The sequence below is a fragment of the Cupressus sempervirens genome, chromosome 3, assembly GCF_028749045.1.
Source record: "Cupressus sempervirens isolate cs-2001-9-10 chromosome 3, ASM2874904v1, whole genome shotgun sequence".
Lineage (NCBI taxonomy): Eukaryota > Viridiplantae > Streptophyta > Pinopsida > Cupressales > Cupressaceae > Cupressus > Cupressus sempervirens.
Window position 1 is genome coordinate 449,800,992 of NC_143120.1, and position 22,366 is coordinate 449,823,357.

Here is a 22,366-nt window from a genome sequence, read left to right on the forward strand (position 1 = left end):
AAAATCCATTGATGCTTCCGCACATGTGAAAAATGCCACATATTTATGTGAGGCTATTGAGGAAGTTATAGCAGAGGTGGGGGAACAAAATGTGATTTAGGTGGTGACGGATAATGTAGCAAATTATGTTGCAGCAGGTAAACTTTTAACTTTTCAAGTTTTGAAAATAAATTTATTTGAATTTTGAAATTTGAGTTTCTAATTGACTTAAAATTGTTGTAGGTAAACTTTTGATGGAGAGGCACCCCACCATATTTTGGTCCCCTTGTGCGGCACACTGCATTGACCTCATGTTGGAGGAAATTGGCAAACTTGAGTTTGTCAAGTCATGTGTGGAAAGGGCAAAAAATATATACAAATTCATTTATAATCATGCATTTGTCCTTAGCAAAATGACGAAGTACACAAAAGGCAAGGAGTTAGCTCGCCCAGGTATCACGAGGTTTGCCTCGAATTTCATCACCTTGCAGTCCTTGTTGACATAAAGGGATGGATTGAGGAGCATGTTTGTTGGGCAGGAGTGGATTTGCTCTTCCTATGCTACGACCACTGTAGGGTTAGATGTGGCAGATTGCATATTTGATGAGGATGGTTTTTGGAAACTCGCTAGAGAAATCCTTAAGGTAAATTTATTATTTAACATTTAGTATTTTGCTTTTACTTTAAGTAATATTATTTTATATTTAAGTTTTGACTCAAATTTTTTGTTTTACTTTATATGTAGGTCACTGAGCCCCTTGTAGCTTTGCTACGAACTGTTGATGGGGAGAAGCCCTCTATGGGCTACATTTATGAGGGCATGGATAGGGCCAAGGAGGCCATCAGAGCCCAATATGCAGGAGTGCAGGAGAGGTATGGCCCTATTTGGGACATCATCGATAGGAGATGGCAGAATCAGCTCCATCGACCCATCCACGCAGCAGCTTACTATCTAAATTCGGCATTTCGTTTCCGTCCTGAGTTCAAGGCGGATGCGGAGGTTCTCACTGGCTTATACACAGTGATTCAGAGATTGAGTAGCGATGAAAATAGCGCTGCTGCGATTGTTGAGCTAGACCAGTTCAACAATGAGGGGCCACTTTTCTCTAGCAGGATGGCCATAAATGCTCAAACAACACTACAGCCAGGTAAAAATTAAATAATATATTCAATGTTCATGAATCTAGATTCTAAACTTAAAGTTGATTATATAATGCATTAATTTTAGAGTTGTAATTTGTAAATGAGACTAATTGTTTTTGTTTTTTCCTTATTTCAGATAGATGGTGGCAAATGTTTGGGGCCACAACCCCAAACCTTCAAAAAATTGTCATCCGCATTCTGAGTCAGTCAAGCAACACTTCTGGATGTGAGCGCAATTGGTCCATGTTCGAGCACATCCACTCGAAAAGGAGGAACGGGTTGACAGTGCAGAGGTTGAATAATCTTGTCTTTTTTCATTACAACCTTCGTCTTAGGATCAGACAGATTTTGGGCGCCGACTCCTCTCCGATCATTCTGGAGGAGATTGATCCAGAATCAGAGCGGATCACAGAGACTGTGGACCCAGTCTTCACTGAGGAAGACCGCACGTGGGTTGACCAGGTGGATATAGAGGCTGAGGCTGTGGCCAGGGTAGAGGAGGCAGCTAGAGCACGTTCAGGCATTGATAGACACACACGTGCACGCACAGACGCAGGCCCTAGCAACGTTATTCGTGAGCCCATTGCCCATGCAGGGGACATGGCTCGGCGGTCCTCTAGGACCTACCTTACACGCCTTTCTCATAGGCAAACTGGATACTCAGAGGCTGAGGTTGAGGCTGCAGCAGAGCTAGAGGATGATGATGAGGATGATGATGAGGCTTGAGCTGGAGCCTTGATTTTATATTTTGTTTACACTGTATAGATATTGATAGTGATACTGAATCACTGATAGACATATGTTTCAAACTTTCATGGATCTTCATCTTAGATTTATACATACATTTATGATTTGATGTCTTATAGATCTTCATGATTTCATCTTACTGATTCTATGATTTGAATCATTATGATCATTTGATTTTTATTTACTTCAGCTAGCATACAATTTACATTTTAGTACATAATGATAACATAGTTACGTATGTGATGGATTTTATGTTTCATGTTTATGTATGTTAGATTCTATTTGATGATGTTATAGTGTTTTTAAGTTATATTCAATAAAGGGTGCATGAAATAAGTCTTAAATTGTTAAAATCTTTACATTTAAAGGGTTTTTTCAAATTTTCCGATTCACCGGCGATTCACCCCCGATTCACGATTTGATTCGGCCGTGCCGATTCCGATACGATTCCAATTCACGTTACTTTGCTAATATGACATTTGTGTAACATCAAGGACAACACACAATTGAACAATTATATCCAACATTAGTGTCTCAAAAGTGGACATTTTTGATGCAACAGCACGAAGAGTGAATATCATGTTATATTTTCAATTTGACTTTCACTTTTTGAAAAATATAACTTAAATTCACCTTTTGTTATGTTTTTAAATTACTTTATCATTTAAATATTCACTTAAAGTAACTATAATGTACTTTATGTTATAATTCTAAGTTAAGTTACTGTTTTATTTTTAATTCTAAGTGATTATATAAACTATATAGTATATTTAAATCAAATGCTCATTTAAATGTTACTTTTTAAATGATATTTATGTGTTACATTTTTAATATGATATATAAATATTGTTTATGTCTCATTAAAGTACCAGTTTAATGAAATTAAATTGGTATATGTTTGTTAAACACTTTAAGTTATCAAAAGTGGACATTTTACATCACTGCATATAAAGTTCAACTTAAAGACATAAGACTATCAAAAGTGGACCTTTTTTTGTGTCATTACACCAAAATTGTGCACTTTCACTTAAAATGTGTCAACGCATTAAAACTCTGAGATACAACTTAAAATGTTGATCAGCTAGATAAAGAAAGGAATGAGATTATGGAGGTCAAAAGGAGCTTAAGGATACTCATGAGGAATTAGATGATGTTCGATTTTCTCTTTAGAGGCAGAAAATCAGATTAGTATCATGAACCACTCTCAAGAGCAGGAGGATAAAGAGAGACAGGAGTTTTTCCTAGAGGTAATTGATGAACTTGATAGCATTCAGCAAACGTATGCCTTGGATAACTGTCCCAAGTGATCAAGTACCCAAGTTTCTGATCACTTTCAGCTTATTGATAACCCCGTGTTTGAAGTTGACACTGATTGGATTCTAATAATCCCCTGATTGAGGTAAAAGAGGACTTTCCTTTTGATTATCATGAAAAGGATGATTCTGATTTCAGGATATAGAATCTCGGTACGATTCCTAGCAATGAATATGGGTCACGGGATAGAAGAGGTCAATTGACTACGGTCGTTCGTTATTGGATCAGTCCTAGTAGGATTCCCGATTTCACACTATGCAAGAGTTGGTTGGATTGCATACATCAGCCTTTGGGTAGTTTTTGGTGTAGTATTGAGGAGAGTTATGTGTTGATCGTAGGGAATGCTCCTTCAGCTTCATTCTTATTCAGAGTACCTATGTTCTCGGAGATTCTACAGATTGAAGGTGACAGTTTGGTATTTGATGTGCCCAAGGTGTTACACTCAGTTTTTGAGCGACTTGTTTGTTACATCATCTATTTAGGTCGAGTTGTTATCATCTTATGGGTTATGCATAGTTCACTAATACATTTCTGTCTTATCATATCGGTTGGTTATCACAGCAGGGTTTGGGAACCAATTGTTGATGATATGTATTTTTGGCTTGTTGAGGACTTGTTGTGATTCTGTTCAATCTGAGGTTGGTTTCAATGGTATTAGTGATGATCAGAGTTATTCAGTTTATAGATGCAGAGTTTTTTCAGAGAGTTATATGGGATCTAGGGATCCAGTTGAGAGATAGACTGAAGAGTGACATCTTGCTTCACAACATGGCCGAAATTGTTGGACTACAAGGCTACTTGTAAACTCGTATGGGATCTTGGTACTAGTTGCTTAAGGACAAGCAATTTTAAAGAGGGGAGATTTGTAATGTCCCCTTTTTGGAACATTAGAAATATTGAAGTCTTATTTTATACAATGTAAAAATTGACTTTAAGACATAGACTCAAAATATTAAAAGGTCAATTTAATGTTATAAAAATGACAAAAGGTCGAAGGAGGAATAAGATGAATTATCATAGAGAAGTTGAAGAGTCACAAAGGAATAGAAGGAATACCTGAGGGGAGTCGAAGAGTCTTAATTTGTGTATTAAAAAAGGGAAAGAGGCTCATTCTTGGGTATGCTTGATTTATTATTTCAAATTTCAGTTTCTCTCTTGCGAGAGTGTTTGGAAAGCTTCAGCTTTCAGCTAGTGTGAAGACGTAGCCCCTCGTGCCGGCAGACAGTAGACGCAAACCCATTGTCCGGAGAGACATCAATTCAGGTGTTTCACATGTGCTTACCAGGTTCTTTTCTTAAGTTTTTCCAATCTGACTTTTAAGTTGTATTTAGGATTGGATGTTGGAAGTCAGTTATTGTATTACTGTTGTATAATGCAAGAGTCGTATAAGAGTTTGTTGGTCTTTTATATTACTAGTTTGTAATGCATCTTATATGCTTGGATCTTGAATACTATTATGAGAAGAACAGGTTAATATCTTATGGTAAATCTTCTGATTTTCTATTGTGTTTCGTAATTCATCTGCCTGTATTCAAGTGTTGAATATCAGTTTGAGGAACAACCAGATATCTATCAGTTGTATTATTTCCTATGGTTTACATTGTTGGATTTATATTACTGATTTGTGACATACTTTCATATGTTCAAATCTTGAATAGTATCTTGGAAAGACGGTTATTTTCTTGTGGAGAATCTGGTGGTCTTATTGTTACATCGTATTATATTTGTTTATGTTGAGTTGGATATTATATTTAAGAAGAATTTGATTAAATATCTTTTGGATTTTCTACTAGGTACGATTGTGCCGGAAAAGATCTGCAATGTTTTATGTCTGAATATATTGCTGAACGGAAAGTTTAGTAAATATCCGGTAGACAAGAACAAATTTCCACAATCAAATAAAGTATGAAGATGCGTATTCTGGATTCGATTGTGTGCCATATTTTTGCATCAACGTTTCGAATCACACTCTGTGATCCATCATCAGGATATGAATAGCAGGATTCAAAACGTTGATGCAAAAATATGGCACACAATCGAATCCAAAATACGCATCTTCATAAATATCCGGTGTCGGGATAATACACACACACACACACACATATTCAGGAAATGTCCAATGCTTGCAATCTCTATTACTCCATTTACAGCTTACCTAACTGTCAAGATGTTAATCAATGAAAGTGGAAAAGCTTGAGATACAACTATAACTTTGTTAAGCATGTGCTAATGAGGATAACAGAAAAATATTGCTTAACCTTCCACAAAGCCAACATGAAATTACCCAAAAAAGGGCATGTACATTCAGGTTCTAAAGTTCTTTAACAATTAGGAAATGTCTAGGGCTTGCAATCTCTAGATCCCAATTACAGTTTATCTAACCATCAAGGTGCCAATGGATAGCAGTGGAGAAGCTCGAGATACAGCTATTAATTTTGCTCAGCATGTGTTAATGCAGATATTACTTATCCAGGGACATTTTCTTCAAAAAAAGGCCATTTTGGAAAAAAGTATAGATGCAATTTCACAACTATTGATGTTTAATATCAAGAAAAATGTCGACAAAAAATTTGGACAAAAGGTGTAAGGGAGCCTTCCAAGGCTGTAATAATAATACAGATATCACATTTATAAGGCTGCTTACATCATGATAGCTATTTTGTCAGTGCACTGACAACAATGCATCAAACTTGTGTCTACATCATCTCCGATCTCTATCTAAAAAGCTTAGACTCGGATGCAACACAATCTCGTGATGAAAAAAGAGATTGCTATATCTCTATGAGCAAGGAAGAAACTTGGAAACATTTATAAAGTCTTAGAACTTTTAAAAAATTAGTTTCAAGAATCATGCAGAGAATTTCTAATTTTTATATTTCAAAGAGCCAAATCAATATCTTGTACAATTATTAGTAAGATAGGTTATGGTAAATCAATGTTGCTATTATACAAAGGAGATGCAAAGTCCTTATATAGATTTACAAAGGCAATGTTTCTAAAAGAAACAATAATAAACTAAAGACGAAAATAGAAACTAAATAATAAACTAAAGATTAACTAAGATGACCATAAGAGAAATATTATAATATTAATACCCTCCCTTGATGGTCATTCTCTAACTGCTGTCTTCTAGTCACAAATTCTTCAAAACAATCTACTACGGAGAGCCTCCCTAGATCTACAAAATGTTAATGACCAAGACACCATTCAAAAAAAAAAAAGAAATACAGAAGGGTGACCCGTTCTTCAAAATACTATGCAACAAGAGACAAAAGTCTGCCATTGAGATGAGCCTGCCATAACTCTCCCAGAATCATCAAAACATGTGACCAAAAGTCATCACAAAAACATTGAGAACAACTAGCATGATTTTGAGGAACAATTGGCAAACCCTACAAATTTTGCAGATGGGCAAGATGCCCCAAAACATACTACAAAAGGTCACAAAATATTGGGAAAATTTTGGAAAAACCAAACACGACTATTGAAGTTAAAAAAAACAGACAACAAAATTCGAGACACAAATCAAAGAACACAGCTTTCTTTTTGAGAAAAAATGGTAAAACTCAACAGAGAATTTTTGAGGAAAAAATTTTAAACCTACCAGATAAACCTTCATGTGGAAAAACATGAGACTTCGAATAGTAAACCAACACATGGAAGAACATGCAAACATAGATTAAAATCTCTCTGAGAAGTGGCAGATATCTCTACTTCTCGCAAGAAAATTTACAAAAAGAACTCTACTTCTCGCGAGAAAAATTACAAAAAGAGAAAACCTAAGGTTTTCTCTTGAAAATTCAAATCAAGAAGACCTTAAATTCTCATCAATCAATTGGCCACTTCTTTGCAATAAATCACGAACTTCTCGCAATAACTTAACTACTTCTTGGGGACAGCACCAATAAAACTGGTGTGCCAAATGACTTGCCCATTCATTGTTACTTTTACAATTTTCAATGTTTGGAGAAAAGGAGAAGGGTTTTGGTGAAGAAAAAGGGTCTTTGGCAGCCTTGTAGATCAATTGCAAGTGGATTTAAAATGGATTCGAAGAGATTTTTTAAGCAAATCCGGATTCATAAGTGAGTTTTCTAAATTCTTTTTCTTTTCAGTGGGAAAGTGAAGAGGAAGATGTAAATTAGTTTCATATTGTATTTGACGTTATTTGCTTATCTTTTTACCAAAAAAGTTTGCTATTTTTAGTTTGCTTCAGAGTTCAGAGTCTCTGAATATGACTGCCAGCCATCAGCATTCCACATGAGGATGCAAGTTTGTTACATATTGTATTTATATATATCTAGATCAACTTGTTTGGTTTGTTTACTCAATACTGACTCATTAGATGCATCTCCTTGTTGAATTCTGCAAAAAATTGCATTTTTTATTAAATATTAATCATTTTTAAAGCTCTCAATATGTTCCCAATAAGTTGTCAATTTATCTCTGATATTTGTCGAGAATTTTTTTTTTGCCTTGCGGATAAGTGGGAAAGAACAAGATTTTGAACTATGCATGCAAGTACATAACAAACATGTAAGTACATAAAACCTTCAAAAATTAGAGACTTTTGCTCAAACCAAGAAATTGTGATCAAAATCCTCAACCAAGCTCACAATTTTCAACAGAACTCTTCACAATTAAATGACAATTTTTTTCAGCCTCTGACAATTTTTATTATGAGCAAGGAAGAAACCTGGAAACAATTATTAAGTCCTAGAACTTATAAAAAAATAGTTTCCAGAATCATGTAGAGAATTTCTAATTTGTAAATTTCAATGGGCCAAATCAGTATCTTGTACAATTGTTAGTAAGATACGAACATTCAATAAAATTCAACCAATAATATAAAGTACAATAACCCACTAATTCTACAAAAAGTTTTGAATAGAAAATGTTATTTGCTCACACCCTTCTAGATAACATGAATGTTTTGAATTTAAAAGTAGTTAAAGGAATGAATTGACTAAAAGAAAGGAACAAAATCTCTAAGAAGAATTGACCAGAGCAGACCTGATTGGAAGGTATTTTAACCGAGGAGCTGCTGTGTTACTCTTCATAGAGTTTCCATCAGAGTGTGTTGGAAGCTTCTGTTTAGTATCAGTATACATGCGATTAAGTTGTACCAACAAGCCAAACAACACAGCACCTCGAAGATAAGATTGTCTTTCATTCTCCCAAAGGTATGGTTCATAACTGTTTCAATACAGAATCACATTATGGATTTTCACTCAAGCAATTACAACATTATTCAGTTGGAACTACAAATTGCAACTTCCATGTATAAGTGCCAAAAATACATATAAAAATTGAGAACCACAAGACCTTTTATTTTTTCTTTTCTTCTTTTATGTTTATACTGAAAGTTGGACAGACAGGATCCCTGGGTACTCCCCTAAGTTTTGAGACCAATCAATGTTAATAAGGACGCATACTTACAAAAAATCTATTCCATGTTTTTATAATTCTCTGTCAAGAATGACTAAAATTACTGATCAATCTTTGGTTTGCCTAATTGACTAATCAATTAGTTATAAACTGTTTAATGGTAGAAATTATTTATCCACAACTATACTTTAAGTTTCCAACTGTATTGACTGAAAACAAATGGAATAAGAATCTTACGTGGCCCAGTCTATTGGATCAAGCTTTTTAGAAAGATTTTGAATCAAAAGAGAGACGCGCTTTCTCATGGAGGCTTCAGGTGCTTCAGAATTTGCCAGCTTACTCTTAAAACTTGCAGATGAAGTAGGATCTCTATCAGGTGAATTATCTTGTTCACAATCATTTATGGTATCCATAGGTACATCTCGGCCACCCGAGAGTACATCTGCAATGAAACGTATGTCAAATAGGATTTGTAGAAGACCCTTTTCTGAGACCTGGCACTGAAAGTCCTCTGAGGATGGAAGAAAATTTTCATATGTATTTAGTACCTGCACATAAAAAAAGCTTTCATTTCAATAATCAAAATTTTCATTAGTGATTATAAGGTAGAATAATGCATAAAGGCTGATGACTGGCAACAAATATATTTATTATAATTCATAACACTATTTTCAGTAATCAAAATTGAGAGAAAAGAAGAACAAAGTGAATAAAATATATTTTGATGCATATCCAAGCAAACGAATAATTTTGCAATTCCAGTCACACTCCATATGCTTAATGGATCTAATAATTTTAAATCTGGAACTTTGCATAGAACCTTCTAACTCTTGTTTCCTGGATTTCATGTTGAGGATCTTTCTTAATATTAGCTGCTAAACGTACCTGTTGATGTTTAATTAGTTCCTTGAAAATTGTTAAATTGAACATGGTGCATGAGGTAGAGATTTATGTTATTATTATCATAATCTAATCAAATATGGAGTATGTCTATATGGTTACCTTTCTTAAGAGTAGATTGTCCATGATTTTGATCATGGCCAAACACTTTGGATAATTGGGTTAGTGATGTTATGATTTTCATGTAGTATGTTAAAATGTTTTATCTCGTTCCTGGGATCTGTTTAATTAATAGTCTCTTAAAGTGGATATGCAATGATTCATTTATTCTTATGACTCCTAGCTGAAAGCATTTGCTTTTGTTCAGCTGATTTAAGGTATCTAGATATGTAAGATTTGAGGAAAAATCAGCAAACCCTCCAAACTTTTGCAGATGAGCAAAATGCCCCAAAATAAGAACACCTGACATTAAATCCCACAAACGAATTACAGATCCCAGAGAAGATTTTTAAAGGAAAAAATTCAAAAAAATCTAACAGATAGCTCACATAAAATCTGAGACACAGATTACCATACAAAACATAATTTTTAAGGAGAAAGTGGTAAAACCTTTCGAGAAATCATAGAGCCCTCTCGAGCTGTGGAGGCCTCACTTGGTCATACAGAAAACCCTTAATTTTTTAGGAAAAAATTATAAACCCTCCTAGAATTTTTTAACGATAAAAGTTTATTTTAAAAAATTAAGGAAGAAAATTGTAAACCCCAAATAATTTAAGCCAAAAAAATCAAAGATAGTTTTTTGAGTAAGTCTCATGATAATTTTTGCACAAGATAATCTCCTAGTATCCTGGAATATAATTAACAACTTGAATATAAAGATGAAACTTATTGTCACAGTGCTTGAGACTTGTAGGATGTCTTGAAGTAGTGTAATTGCTCAAGGTGTACTTAAAAATGATTGAAGACTGGAATATGTGTATCAGAACTGATTGTATGGTCACACTAAAAGATTAAGGATATCTTGTTAGGACTATAATGTTGTAAATGATTGCAGGTTAAAGGATAAAGCAGAGGCTGGTTCAGTCATGGTTAATCAGAAACTCAAAAACTCAAAAAGATAAAGCAGAGGCTGGTTCAGTCATGGTTAATCAGAAACTCAAAAAGATATTGTGGATAGGATAGGCATTGAATGGCTAAATGATACTAATGTTGGGTACAGTTGTAGGACTGTTAAAAGCATAGTTCCCAAACTTGCTGCAAGTCACACGAGTCAGGTCACCCCTACGGGGTCAAAACAACCGGTGGCCCTGACCCTCTGAGTCACGATGGCTGACTCACCTGACTCAGCTCACTCACCTGGCTCACTCAGCTGACTCGGCTGACTCATTTGACTAGCCTGATTTTTTAATCTAGCTTTTAAAATTTTCTTAATACATTTAAAATTAACCTTAGTACTTACGTAATTGATGTATGTTTATCTATGCGATCAAATTACCTTCTATTTCATGATGTCATTGTGTCTTCAAGCTTTATTCAATAATGGGTGCATTGAATGTTCTTTAACTCCTACAAAATCTTTAAATTTCAAGGGTTTTGTCACTTTGCCGAGTCACAGCCAAGTCCGAGCCGGTTCACAAGTCGAGTTACCCTTGCTAAGACAGAGTCAGGTCCAAGTTTAGGAACTATGGTTGAAAGGACTATTATTGGACGGTGAAACAAGTGAGGTAAAGTTTTGTTGCTGATTGATCATAATTACTGATTTGGGTTATATTAAGGAAAGGTGTTCATTGATACAGTTGGCTCATTGGTTTGTTCTTGATATGAGATGATGCATTGATGGATGAAAATGACCTAGAATAGGATACTTGGCATATTGAAGAAAATTGAGGAACCTATAATGGTTCAAATAGTTATTGTTTTTCCTCAAATTGGTCGATTACGTGATGGAGGGTTGTGTGGATTAGCAAGATCCTTGGCAATTGGTTCAGTTGCAGGGTACTCTACATCATATTGGTATCAAAGCTAGAAGAACTTGAGAGTGTGAGGGGAGGCGGCTCACACCACAACCTAGCTTCAGAGATTTTGGTATTTGAGATTTGCTAATAAGTTGTGATTAGAGGTGCTCATCCACCTAACTGCAAGAAGGCAAAGGAACATAGGAGATGGTGCATTGGTTTCCAAAAGTCTTAGGGTGAGAAGCAAGGAAGGGACTCGTTGGTGAGAGACAGGTAGTTGGTGACGTGATGCAGCATGGAGAGGTGAACATGTAAGTGGTAATAGCACCATAGATGGGAGCCATACAATCTCCATTGGAAGGAGTCACTGGAAGCTTGTTTGAAGTTGGCAGTAGCAAGCTCATCCAAGGTAAAGAGGAGACAAGAAACCAAGAAGACAAGAGGCAAGGACAAAGAACAGAGGCAAAGATGAATGAAGACAATGTTGAAAATAGTAATTTTCGCTCAAAAAACCTTGCAGGTCATTGTACCCCATATCGAAGAGACCTGGAAATTTTTCAAGGTCAGGAGTATCGTGTAGGAGCACCTAATCACCACGAGGTCAAAGGTTACAAAGGAGAAATTTTGTAGCAGTTCAATATATTAAGGTCATTTGGATATGTTGCAAGTCATAGCAAGTCATTATAACAAGTTAAGTAACACAAGTTGTAAAAAGATGCACAAGTTGTCAAATTGTCCTAGTTTAAGGTTCTAGTTGGTCTTATGGTCAAATGTTGCAAAAATGATCATCAGAGGGAACACAAACTGTAAAGGTCATAAAATGTCTACTTAGATGTGTTTGGAATGTTCATAATAGTTTGATGTAGATGTGTTTGGAATGTTCATAATAAGTTTGATGTAGATGTATTTGGAATGTTCATAATGAGTTTGGGTCATCAAGGATCAAAAAAAGTTAAAAGTTGCAAAAATACAACCTTTTAACTTCACAAAAGTTGCAAAACGGAAGACAAACGATTCTTGGTAATTTAACAGTTACAACTTGACAAGATATATATAGCCTTGTTATGGTCAAAATGAGGCAGATGGGTAAGAAAGTTAGAGGTTGCATGAAAGAATAACCATTCACCTCTTGTTGTCATGATTATTCTGCTAGATATTCTCAAAGTTAAGTGTTTGTTTTCAAGTTGAATATATATCTTCATGGTAGAAGGTGGAAACCTGTGGTGAGAAAGAAGAAAACCTCTCAAAGTGTTTGTGTCAACCTTTCAAAGGGAATAAAACTTGTTTGATAGTTCCAAGTTTAAAAGTGTTTCAGGAATATAGGCAGATTATCTCTATTTATGAATATTTTTTGTTGAATAACATCGATCTATTTCTGCAAATGTAATTACACTGCCATGGTTATTGGTGTGTTCCAAATGCCAATCCCAATCTCTTATAAATATAAGAGTAGGAGACATGTCTCATCTCTATGATTAATCATTATTAGTTAATATATATTAACAATATAAATCACAATATAATATATGTATTATATATAGTATATATGTATAATATATTATATATAATATATACATAATATAATATATTTAAAATATCATATATATGATATATTATATCAACATTGTACCTTACGATTAAATCAATCCAACTGTAGCTATAATCTTAACACTCCCTCTTGGCTAGGGAGGATTTGTTATGGAACACATTATGCTCTCAAGCATATGGAGATATATCATCTCAATATGATATTTCTAGAATGGCATATTTAAAGATATCAACATAAATCTATCAACACACACACACAAATATACATGTGTGTGTGTGTGTGTGTGTTGAAGTAACATGGATCATTTTCTGCAAAATTAATAACACTGCCATAATTATTGGTGTATTCCAACTGTAGATCCCAATCTCTTATAAATATAAGAGTAGGAGACGTGACTAATGAAGAGGTGTGTCTCTATGATTAATCATTATTAGTTAATATATATTAACAATATAAATCACAATATAACTTATGTATTATATATAATATATATGTATAATATATTTTATATATATAATATAATATATTTATAATATTATCCATATATGTAGTATAATTATAATATTATATATATGATACATTATATCAACATTGTATCTTACGATTAAATCAATCCCACTGTAGCAATAATATTAACACTCCTTAGCTAAGAAGGATTTGCTATGGAACTGTTGATGCGAGTTTTGTGTCACTACATAACATATTAGTAATTGGATGCTCGATACAGAATATCAAATACACAATTCCTCTCTTGAAAAGTTATCTCTCATGGGACATGAGTATAACTCCAATGTTCCTTACACCGTTGGATACTCGCTCAGTTTTATCAATGTGATTTGCTGGTAATCACGTAGGCGGCCTTACGTTTTCTTGTTTGAGAAAAATTTGGATCTTGGTGAGAAAATGGAGATGGTGGTTCGGTGTGAATGCTAGATGATGTTGATGGCGCGATGATGGCAATGTAGGGTGAATGGCGATGGAAGGTGAGAATGCCGATGTTTTGGTTTACTTCTCTAACTAACCTCTTCTAAGCATGAAATTTGGCTACTCAACTACTCCTACTCCTAAGAATGGAAGGTTAGCAGATGGACGGGGATCGAATCTAATGAAGGCTAACCAGCGGCCCTACCTCCATAGATGCAACGCTTCAAAGGAAAGTAAACTAGATCACCACACAAAGCCTCCCAACCAGCCGCTAGGATGCTAGTGGCCTAGTGTTGACCCCTATCAAACATCTACCAAAGCTACCATGCAACTACCCATTTTATTTTACTCTTACTCTAACAACTTGAAATGAAATTGCTTCAACTTGAAAAGAAAATTTAACTATGTGGAAGTAGAAAACATGCAATAACACCCAATGTTCTTAGTCAACATGCAATGAAAAAGAGAGCACTTTGGTATTATTTTCGCAACAATTTCTCCAACCCCCTCCCTTTTACAAATGAGAGCCAATGGCCTTATATAGAGGTCCAAAATACAATGGACGGTAGAGATCAAAACAAGATCGACGATCCAGATTGGATCCCAAAAACCCTAATTAGGGTTGCCACCCCATCGGCCAATGAGAAGATGCCACCTCATCAATGGACCAATGAAAAAAGTGCAAAAGTGGCAACCAATGAGAAAGCCCCAAAATGGTGGCCAATCAGAAACAAACACTTGTCCTATTCTAGAAGAAAGAGAAAGTTGCCACTTGGGCTTACATAAGATGATCTTCTAATATAATTCTTCCTTTTTCTTTTGTTCTTTTAGCTAAGGCAATGAACTTAGCTAGCCTTTCGTTAACTTCTTCCATAGGAGGACAAGGTGTGTGCTTCGCTCGGAGTTCTGCTGACTTTGCCACGCTGTTTGCTGCTTGTAGTATCCTTTCGTGATCCTTCTCATATTCCTTTGCAAACCCAATAAAAGCATTGAGTGAGGAAAGGGTGTTCAGATGTTTCCTTTTGACGGCAGCCTTTCCTAACTCATCCAATCTCGATCCAAATCCTGTCTCACTGACATCCTCCTCTCTAATACCCTCAAAATCAAGCGCCACCCCAACGTCGCTCATCATGGTCGAAATGGAAGTGTCGACGCTTGGGCCGTGTTGTGCAATCTCATCATGAATTTCTTCAAGTGTTCTGAATCTGGTAGTCAATGCGACATACCAAGATTCAACTATGCTCAATCCTCTCTCATCAACCAACCGGGCTCTTTCCAAATATGCCTCCGGTAGCCTAATGAACGCCTGCAGTCTAGGAATAACCAAATCCTTGATGGGAAGAAAATTCTTCCATTCCTCTTCAAATAATCTGAATTTGTTTCTAACAGTCACCAATGACTGGAATGTTGAGATGAAGGAGGGCAAGAAATTTCGCCCATCTTGGATTGTATCATAGATCCAACCCCTTACTTCATGTAACTGAGCTGATACCTCTTCTGAATTGCTCCCGCTGTCTTGAGGAAGGGCTGCCTGATGCAGCTGTTGGATTGGCTGGCAATCTCTCCAATATTTGTTTTCGGCCTCCAACTTTACTATCTTTTCGTTTGCCTTCCTCAATCTTTCTCTGATTGATGCTATGCCTTCCTGAACCTCCTCACATTCCATATCATCTGTATTTCTTCCCAAATTATGTTCTACTATTTCGTACTCTTGGGCTGCAATCCCATCCGCTGCCTTATTGACTGTTGGTATAGCAATCTGAACCCTTCGGTGACCATCACTGTGGCTTCTGATTACCCTTGCCACCGTATTTGCCATCTGTTTTTGGTTCTCGCTATCATCCTTTTCTATTAGTCCTTGTATATCATCAACTGCGTGAGCCATTACCACCTCGCCTCTCGGCATAAGCATTTGCCTTAACCATAGTGGTGCAGTGCATCTCCCCAAATCCGGATTCGGTTCGACCAACAAAGCATCACCAACGGCCTTAGACGCCTGACTTATCTCTTCAATATCAATCGGCCCATCTTCTTCTCTACTAGTTTCTGCCATATTTCCTTGCTGGTTCTCCGAGAGAGGGGAGTACTCCGTACTTTCACTGTAGCCACTTGATTCCGAATCAGAGCTCACCTCCACTGCGGCCCCTTTATCACTCGAATTGACCTCTTGGCTTCTAGCCTTAGTTATACTCTCCCTTGACGGCGCTGCCCGCTGTCTCTTGGCTGGAGGCTCCGAACGTTCTTGGCTTTTCTCTACCTCCAAAGCCCTCTTCTTGCTATTTCTAACTGTCTCCGATTGCCGGCCACTTCCTTCACCCTTCTGTCCGATTGATTCTACTAGACCTTCCTTCGGTTTCATCATCTCATAAGTAAGGAGAACCTTTTGTCTTTGTAGCTTTCTCAACTTGGCATTATACCACGACTCGGTATGCCAATCTACTGTCCTTGTGACTGCCTCCAAGGAAGGATCCTGATGATCGTCCCAATCCACTAGATTCAACTCTGTTCCAACTACTGTCTCATAGTCTTCTCTCAACACACTACGATCATCCTCCAATTGATCGGGAATATCAAGGCCTCTCCATCTGATATCTCTCATCATGTTCACCGACAATCTCGAGAAAGCTAGCTTTCTCACGTGAAAATCATCCTTTGCATTGGCCCAAAAGTCCTCTATAGTGGGAACATGCTTAAATTCGCTTTCATGAGATGCCTTGATAAGACCAACAGGGTCGAATCCTTGCCTTGCTCTGTACCATCCTAGATGATACCACTCCAATTCCTTTTCCGCAGCCTCAAAGGCGGCCCGATTTGGGCAACTATCATTGCCAATTATAATTGAGAAGGAAACGCCTGTTTTCCCCTCATTCCTCATTACTCTATCATAGTGCTCAAGCTGCCTAGCCAATTCCATCAAAACTACCTTGTTGGGCGGGTATCTTGGAAGCCTCTTGGGACAAACTGTACTTCCTGCCACTCTAATGTATGTGAATTGCGGGAATTGGATGAACCAACTCCCAAACTTCTTAATCCTTGCTTCTGCTTCCGATGAAAGTCTCTTAGCAGGCGCCCCTTGTAATACCCTTACTGTCTTCATGGCGAATGCATCGCAAAACATCTTGTAATCCTTGTTATTGTGCAAATGAAGCTGCGGATAGCATTCATGCACCAAATATTGCCCCGGCCCATTACCAATCTCTCCTAAGGCCCTAAGTCCCGGACTCTCATACAATCTAGCAATTAAGTAAAACAGATAGGATCCCATGTAGAATTGCCTTTGGTTTTGAACTGTTCTAAGTTGCAACTCTAAATTTTCACTTATGATCCTAGCCCAATCAAATTTTCCTTTTCCCTTTTCAATTTCATCAATGAAGAAGTAAATCCAATTTTCGAATTGCATAGCTTGAGCTAAGCCCATGATCCGGCTGAGAATAACAATGAGATTGCCATATTCCGGCTTGAAATCTGCCACTGTAAGCCTTGTTGATTTGTTAACTCCTTTCCTTCCTTCGTGTATCCAATTCCGCTTTAGATGTGAGAAGTAGGCCTCTTGGTTACCTTGAAATGATTTGGCCGCCTGATCCACCATTACAACTGTCATGCCCTTGCTCTGGGGAATATTAAATGTCTCTTCAATTGCTTGTTCGCCAATGTTGGCCAACACTCTCTTCCCTTCGCCAAAAATGATGGATTTACTGTCTAGATCAAATCTGGATGCACACTCCATAATCAATTCCGGACAAGGCAAAGTAGGAGGAAAAGCTGCTGCATGTACAATTCCGCTCTTGTATATCCTCTTTGCCAAGGGGGATTGTCCTTCCTTTAGTCTGTCCCTCATCCGTATCATGTCCACTGTAGCGATATTAGTATCGGTTATTTTCTTCATTTTCGAGAAGAAGGAAGTTTTGGGCGTCATATCCTCTTTGTCTTTCTTAGCGTTTGCCCGCTTGGGATTCTTACTTGCACTATCATCCTCCATGCTCGTCGCCCTATTACGGGATGGTAGAGTGGTGGACCAAAAGGCAAGAAGAACCAAGTAGTGCAATTCTTAGAAAAGAGCGAAAGAATGGATGTCAGCTTAAGCACTCCTTGCAACTCTAGATGATGACTTTCACCTTAACTAATAATCTTACAGCAACTTTTCGGAACCCGGGATATGACATCAAAGAATTACAAATCCCTTTGCAAATTAGAAAACAAAGCCTCTAAGCTTATCCAACACTTGCCTTCTATGCAAAAATCAAACTTTCATATGTATCTCTTCTCCCAACAAAATTGCCCAAATCTGATATAAAAATTGCAGCCCCTCTAGAAAATCAGAATTTTGTCTTCCACAAATTTCGGCCCCCACAAAATTCGGCTAAGCATGAAAAAAAAATCTGCCCTTCCACAAAATTCGCCCAAGCAAAGAAGGAGCAAAATCTGTAAAATCTGCCACCTAGGGCACAAATCGCAGCCCACAAAGTGGAGCAAAAATCCCCAAAAACGCAAAAAATCTGGCCCTTAGACAAATCGCCCAACAATGGCAATGGAGAAATTGCCCAAAAATCGCCAAAAAACTGCCTTCCACCAATTTCGCCCAAGTCTGGAAATCTGCCCTTGCTTCAAATTCGCCCAAGCATGAGGAGCAAATGAATTGATGAAAATGAAATGGGAGGGGACTCCCTTTATAGCAGCTTTCACCTTCCTCCCAGGCTGGCCGACTTGGTCCTATAGAGGACGAAAAAAACCAAAATTAAAGCTAAGTTAGTGGCCCACTTTAAATACTTTGCCAAAATTTTAATTTTCTAAAATGAAAACTGCACTTTTAATTTGCTAATTAACCACAAATTGCAAAACGAAATTGAATGGTGCCTTGGGGATGCTAAAAATTTCTATTTTATGAGGGTTTGCTAATTAATACATCCTTGAAGTTGAATTTTGGCTAACCAAAAGCCATTTCTTAATATTAATTTACCAATTTCATTAAATACCAAAAGCTTTCAAGGCAAATTTAATCTATTAAAGCCAATTTTTGCAATTTTCCTCTAAATCGATTTTGCTAAATAATTAAAATTTTATGACAAAAAATAAAATTGCCTCTAGAGTAAAAATCGACTTTGCAATTTAACTTCATCTTACAAAATTAAATTCTATTTCACCAAAAAAAATAAGATTTTCCAAGAACCTAAGTCTAACGAAAAATTTCCTTATTTGAAAATCATTCAAATTTACAATTAAATCCAAATTTTCAAAAGAAATCGTCGAAGTACAAAATTCACAATCTTATCCTGCCAAGTTGAAATCAATTTTGAACTTATTCGGCCTAAGGATAGAACTGATAGCTCTGGAAAATCAAGTTGAAACCGGGTGAAAAATACATCTAACCTTCTCCACTGGCCCTAAAGGCGATTAAAAAGGGGGTCCCCAAGATTTTGGGGCGATGTGTGAAAACCTCACAACAGGAACACATTATGCTCTCAAGCATATGGAGATATATCATCTTAATGTGATATTCCTGGAATGGCATCTTTAAGAATATCAACATAAATCCATTCACCCACACACACACACACACACATTTGAGGATTACTGTAAAAACAAGGGCATTGTGTCTTCTCCTTCTAAAAAAAAGGACTCTGTTAGCGAAACTTACTCTAGGAAGAGTAAGGGTGAGGAAGGGGTTAAGGGAAAAAAAAGGAGTCTGAAGCAAGAAACCCAGCAAACCCCTCAACAAAATGTGGAAGAGATTACTGAGTCTAATAACTTGGAAAATAATGATGAGAAAAATTTGGAGGAGAATACGGATGTGGGAGATTTCAGCTCCAACTTGGAAGGCTACCCGGAAAGCAAGGGTGAGATTGGTAAGGATGAGAAGGAAGAAAGTAATGAGAAAAATATAGGGTCGGCTAATGTTGGTGAAGAGAAAAATTAGAGTGAGCATTCCAAGCGAGTGAGGGATGGAAAAGAAGAAATGGTGAAGGAAAAGGAGGACCCTTCTAATGTGAATGTGAGGGAAGATGTTCAGACAGAGAAGGATGAGTCTTCTGGCAAGGAAGAAACGGGGAAGGAGAAGAACAAGTCTACTCATAGGGATACTATGCTTTCTTTCCTGTATACTGCAAAGCTTAAAGCTGATACCTCTCTGCAAGCTGACTCATGGATGTATAATGAATTAATGAGTTTGAAAAGAAAAATGGAAAAGGTGAAACAGAACAAGAAATTGACCGTGCAAAGATTAGTCAGATGGAAGTTCAAGTGGGTAATATACCGGAGAAACTAAAGGAGTATGAACATAAACTTCGTTTGCTGATCAAAAAAAGTAGCAATAAGATGGAGCAGGTTACTTCCAGCATTTGTGCTGCTGCTGCAAGTTTAGGGAAGCGAACCAATGAAGAAATCATATCTCCAAGTGGACCAAGTAAAAGAACCAGACAAAGCTCCAGGAAAAGGGCAGCTGAGGTTACTAGAGGATCGGCTGCTGATACCATCCAAGGCACTGCGGAGGTAGGCAAAGAGGTGGTCAAAATGATTAAAGAGCTGCAATAGCAACTAGTAGTGTCACTAGTATCTGGTCTCTATTTTTTGTAGTGGTCCAGGTTATTGGTCGTTGATCTTGGTTATTTTATCTGGTTTTTCTCTATTGTAAAAACTAGGTTCCAGGTCCTTGTAAAACCTAGGTTCGTTTTATGGTCCTTTTATGTGGTTTCAAATCCCTATAAAACCTGATTTTGTTACTGTTAAACAGCAAGTTTCAAGTCCTTGTAAAACATGGTAGTGCTTCATGGTTTATCTTTTTCTTTTCTATTAAGGGTTTCAGGTCCCTTTCAAAACCTGTTTTTACCTTAATCTAAAACATATATTACATATGGAATAGCTTCAATTCACTATGAGGCTAAATTTCTCAACACTACCTCTTTAGCAAAAGAGAGAATTGAAGCAATTATAATAGAAGATTTAAACACTACCTTAAGTGTGGTCTATGATAGATTTAAGTTATGCTGTTTGGCAAGATCTAGCCCAAAGAACCATAACAAATTGATTTTCATTGTGTCCAGCAAAATTTGGCCCGAAGAACCATGATGAGTTGGTTATCAAGGTGTCTAGCAAAATCTGGCCCAAAGAACCATGATAAGTTGGTTATCATGGTGTCCAACAAAATCTGACCCAAAGAACCATGATGAGTTGGTTATCATGGTGTCTGGCTGAATCCCCAAAGAACCATGATAACACTTGCTCCTAGACATCCAGCACATTTAGGTGCTACAAGTTAATGTAGTGTATCTAGAAGATAGGTCAAACTATTGATAAGGTCATCACCTTACAATGGTGACCTTACACACATGAAAGATCATCACCTTTTATTAAATATCATATGCAAAATAGTAACCACCATGAACCAAGTCAGAGGGTGGTACAAAGGCTTTCACCTCAATTCTCTCTCACAGAAAAGAATATATTACAAAGAATAACTTCTCCACATAGAGAAGATATCATTTCCAAAAGATTGCACTTCAAAAATTCTCCCTCTGAACAATGATCCTAGGAAGTCAGGTCCTCTAGTTACTCCCTTAGAGACTCTCTTTCCCCAAAGATTCTTGTCAAACTCACTCTGAATCTGATATCAATCTTTTGACTTTCTAGTGATAAGTCAATACTTCCTCATGATGCACACAAGAGTAGGCCCATCAAAATCATGCAGTCACACACATGTATATCTAGACTCCCTCTGAATATCAATCTTCTAAGCTCCTGCGTTGCTTTCGAAGAAGTGGCGTACTCCCTCTTAATGTAGAAGGATACTCATAATCTCAATCATCAAAGATGTTTGCTTCAAAAGCCTCACTTTATCTAGCTTGATCACAACTTCTTTTAAGCTACTGTCATACGCTGCCTAATGTGTCATTCTTCTTTTCTTGCAAGATTAACTTTAGATACAAAAGAAAATATCAAGGCAAATAACTTTTATAGTATGTGTAGAATTACAAATAAGAGAGAGACTACAATAAGCAAATAAATATAATACTCAAAGATAATAAATACTTATCTGTCCATGAGGATCATGGAACATCTCCTTTCTAATAATGGTTCAAGAGGAAATGAAACATTGGTTATTATTCTCCCCCCACAATGTAAAATTCCTACATACTCCATTTTATATAGTTTTCAATCACTATCTAAATCTTCTTCATATGGTCCACTTCCTTGGAAATCAAATAAATAAAATCCTATTGCAGCTCCCCCTGAAGCTCAAGTTCTCATATTAATTTGAGAATAAATTTTAAAATTTGAATGTATTGTGATCACACTTAGAACTGAACATCCATTTGCACCAAATGTTATTAGTGTAACATATTTTCATTATAGAAAACATACTTTACAAGCACATGGCACCTTTAGATCATCATACATATCATGAAATCAATAGTTGTCGGTCATCACATATGATATAATTCTTTTGACCTATCTCTATGTGCAACAAATCCATGCTTGAACAGGAGAAATATTTTCTAGTGAGTGCACAGAAATACCCAACAAATAGTAAGATAGG

At 36.6% G+C, this 22,366-nt stretch overlaps 1 protein-coding gene across 1 annotated transcript in view; it reads right to left on the reverse strand.

The window, feature by feature from the left end:
- Positions 1-22,366, reverse strand: part of LOC149567009 (Vps51/Vps67 family (components of vesicular transport) protein) — a 51,026-nt gene that overhangs the window by 11,511 nt on the left and 17,149 nt on the right. The window contains exons 4-5 of the mRNA XM_089820213.1: positions 8,806-9,116; positions 8,194-8,376 (exon numbers count right to left, since the gene is read on the reverse strand). Coding sequence (XP_089676339.1) covers positions 8,194-8,376; positions 8,806-9,116 — 494 coding nt within the window. The remainder of the gene's footprint in view (positions 1-8,193; positions 8,377-8,805; positions 9,117-22,366) is intronic.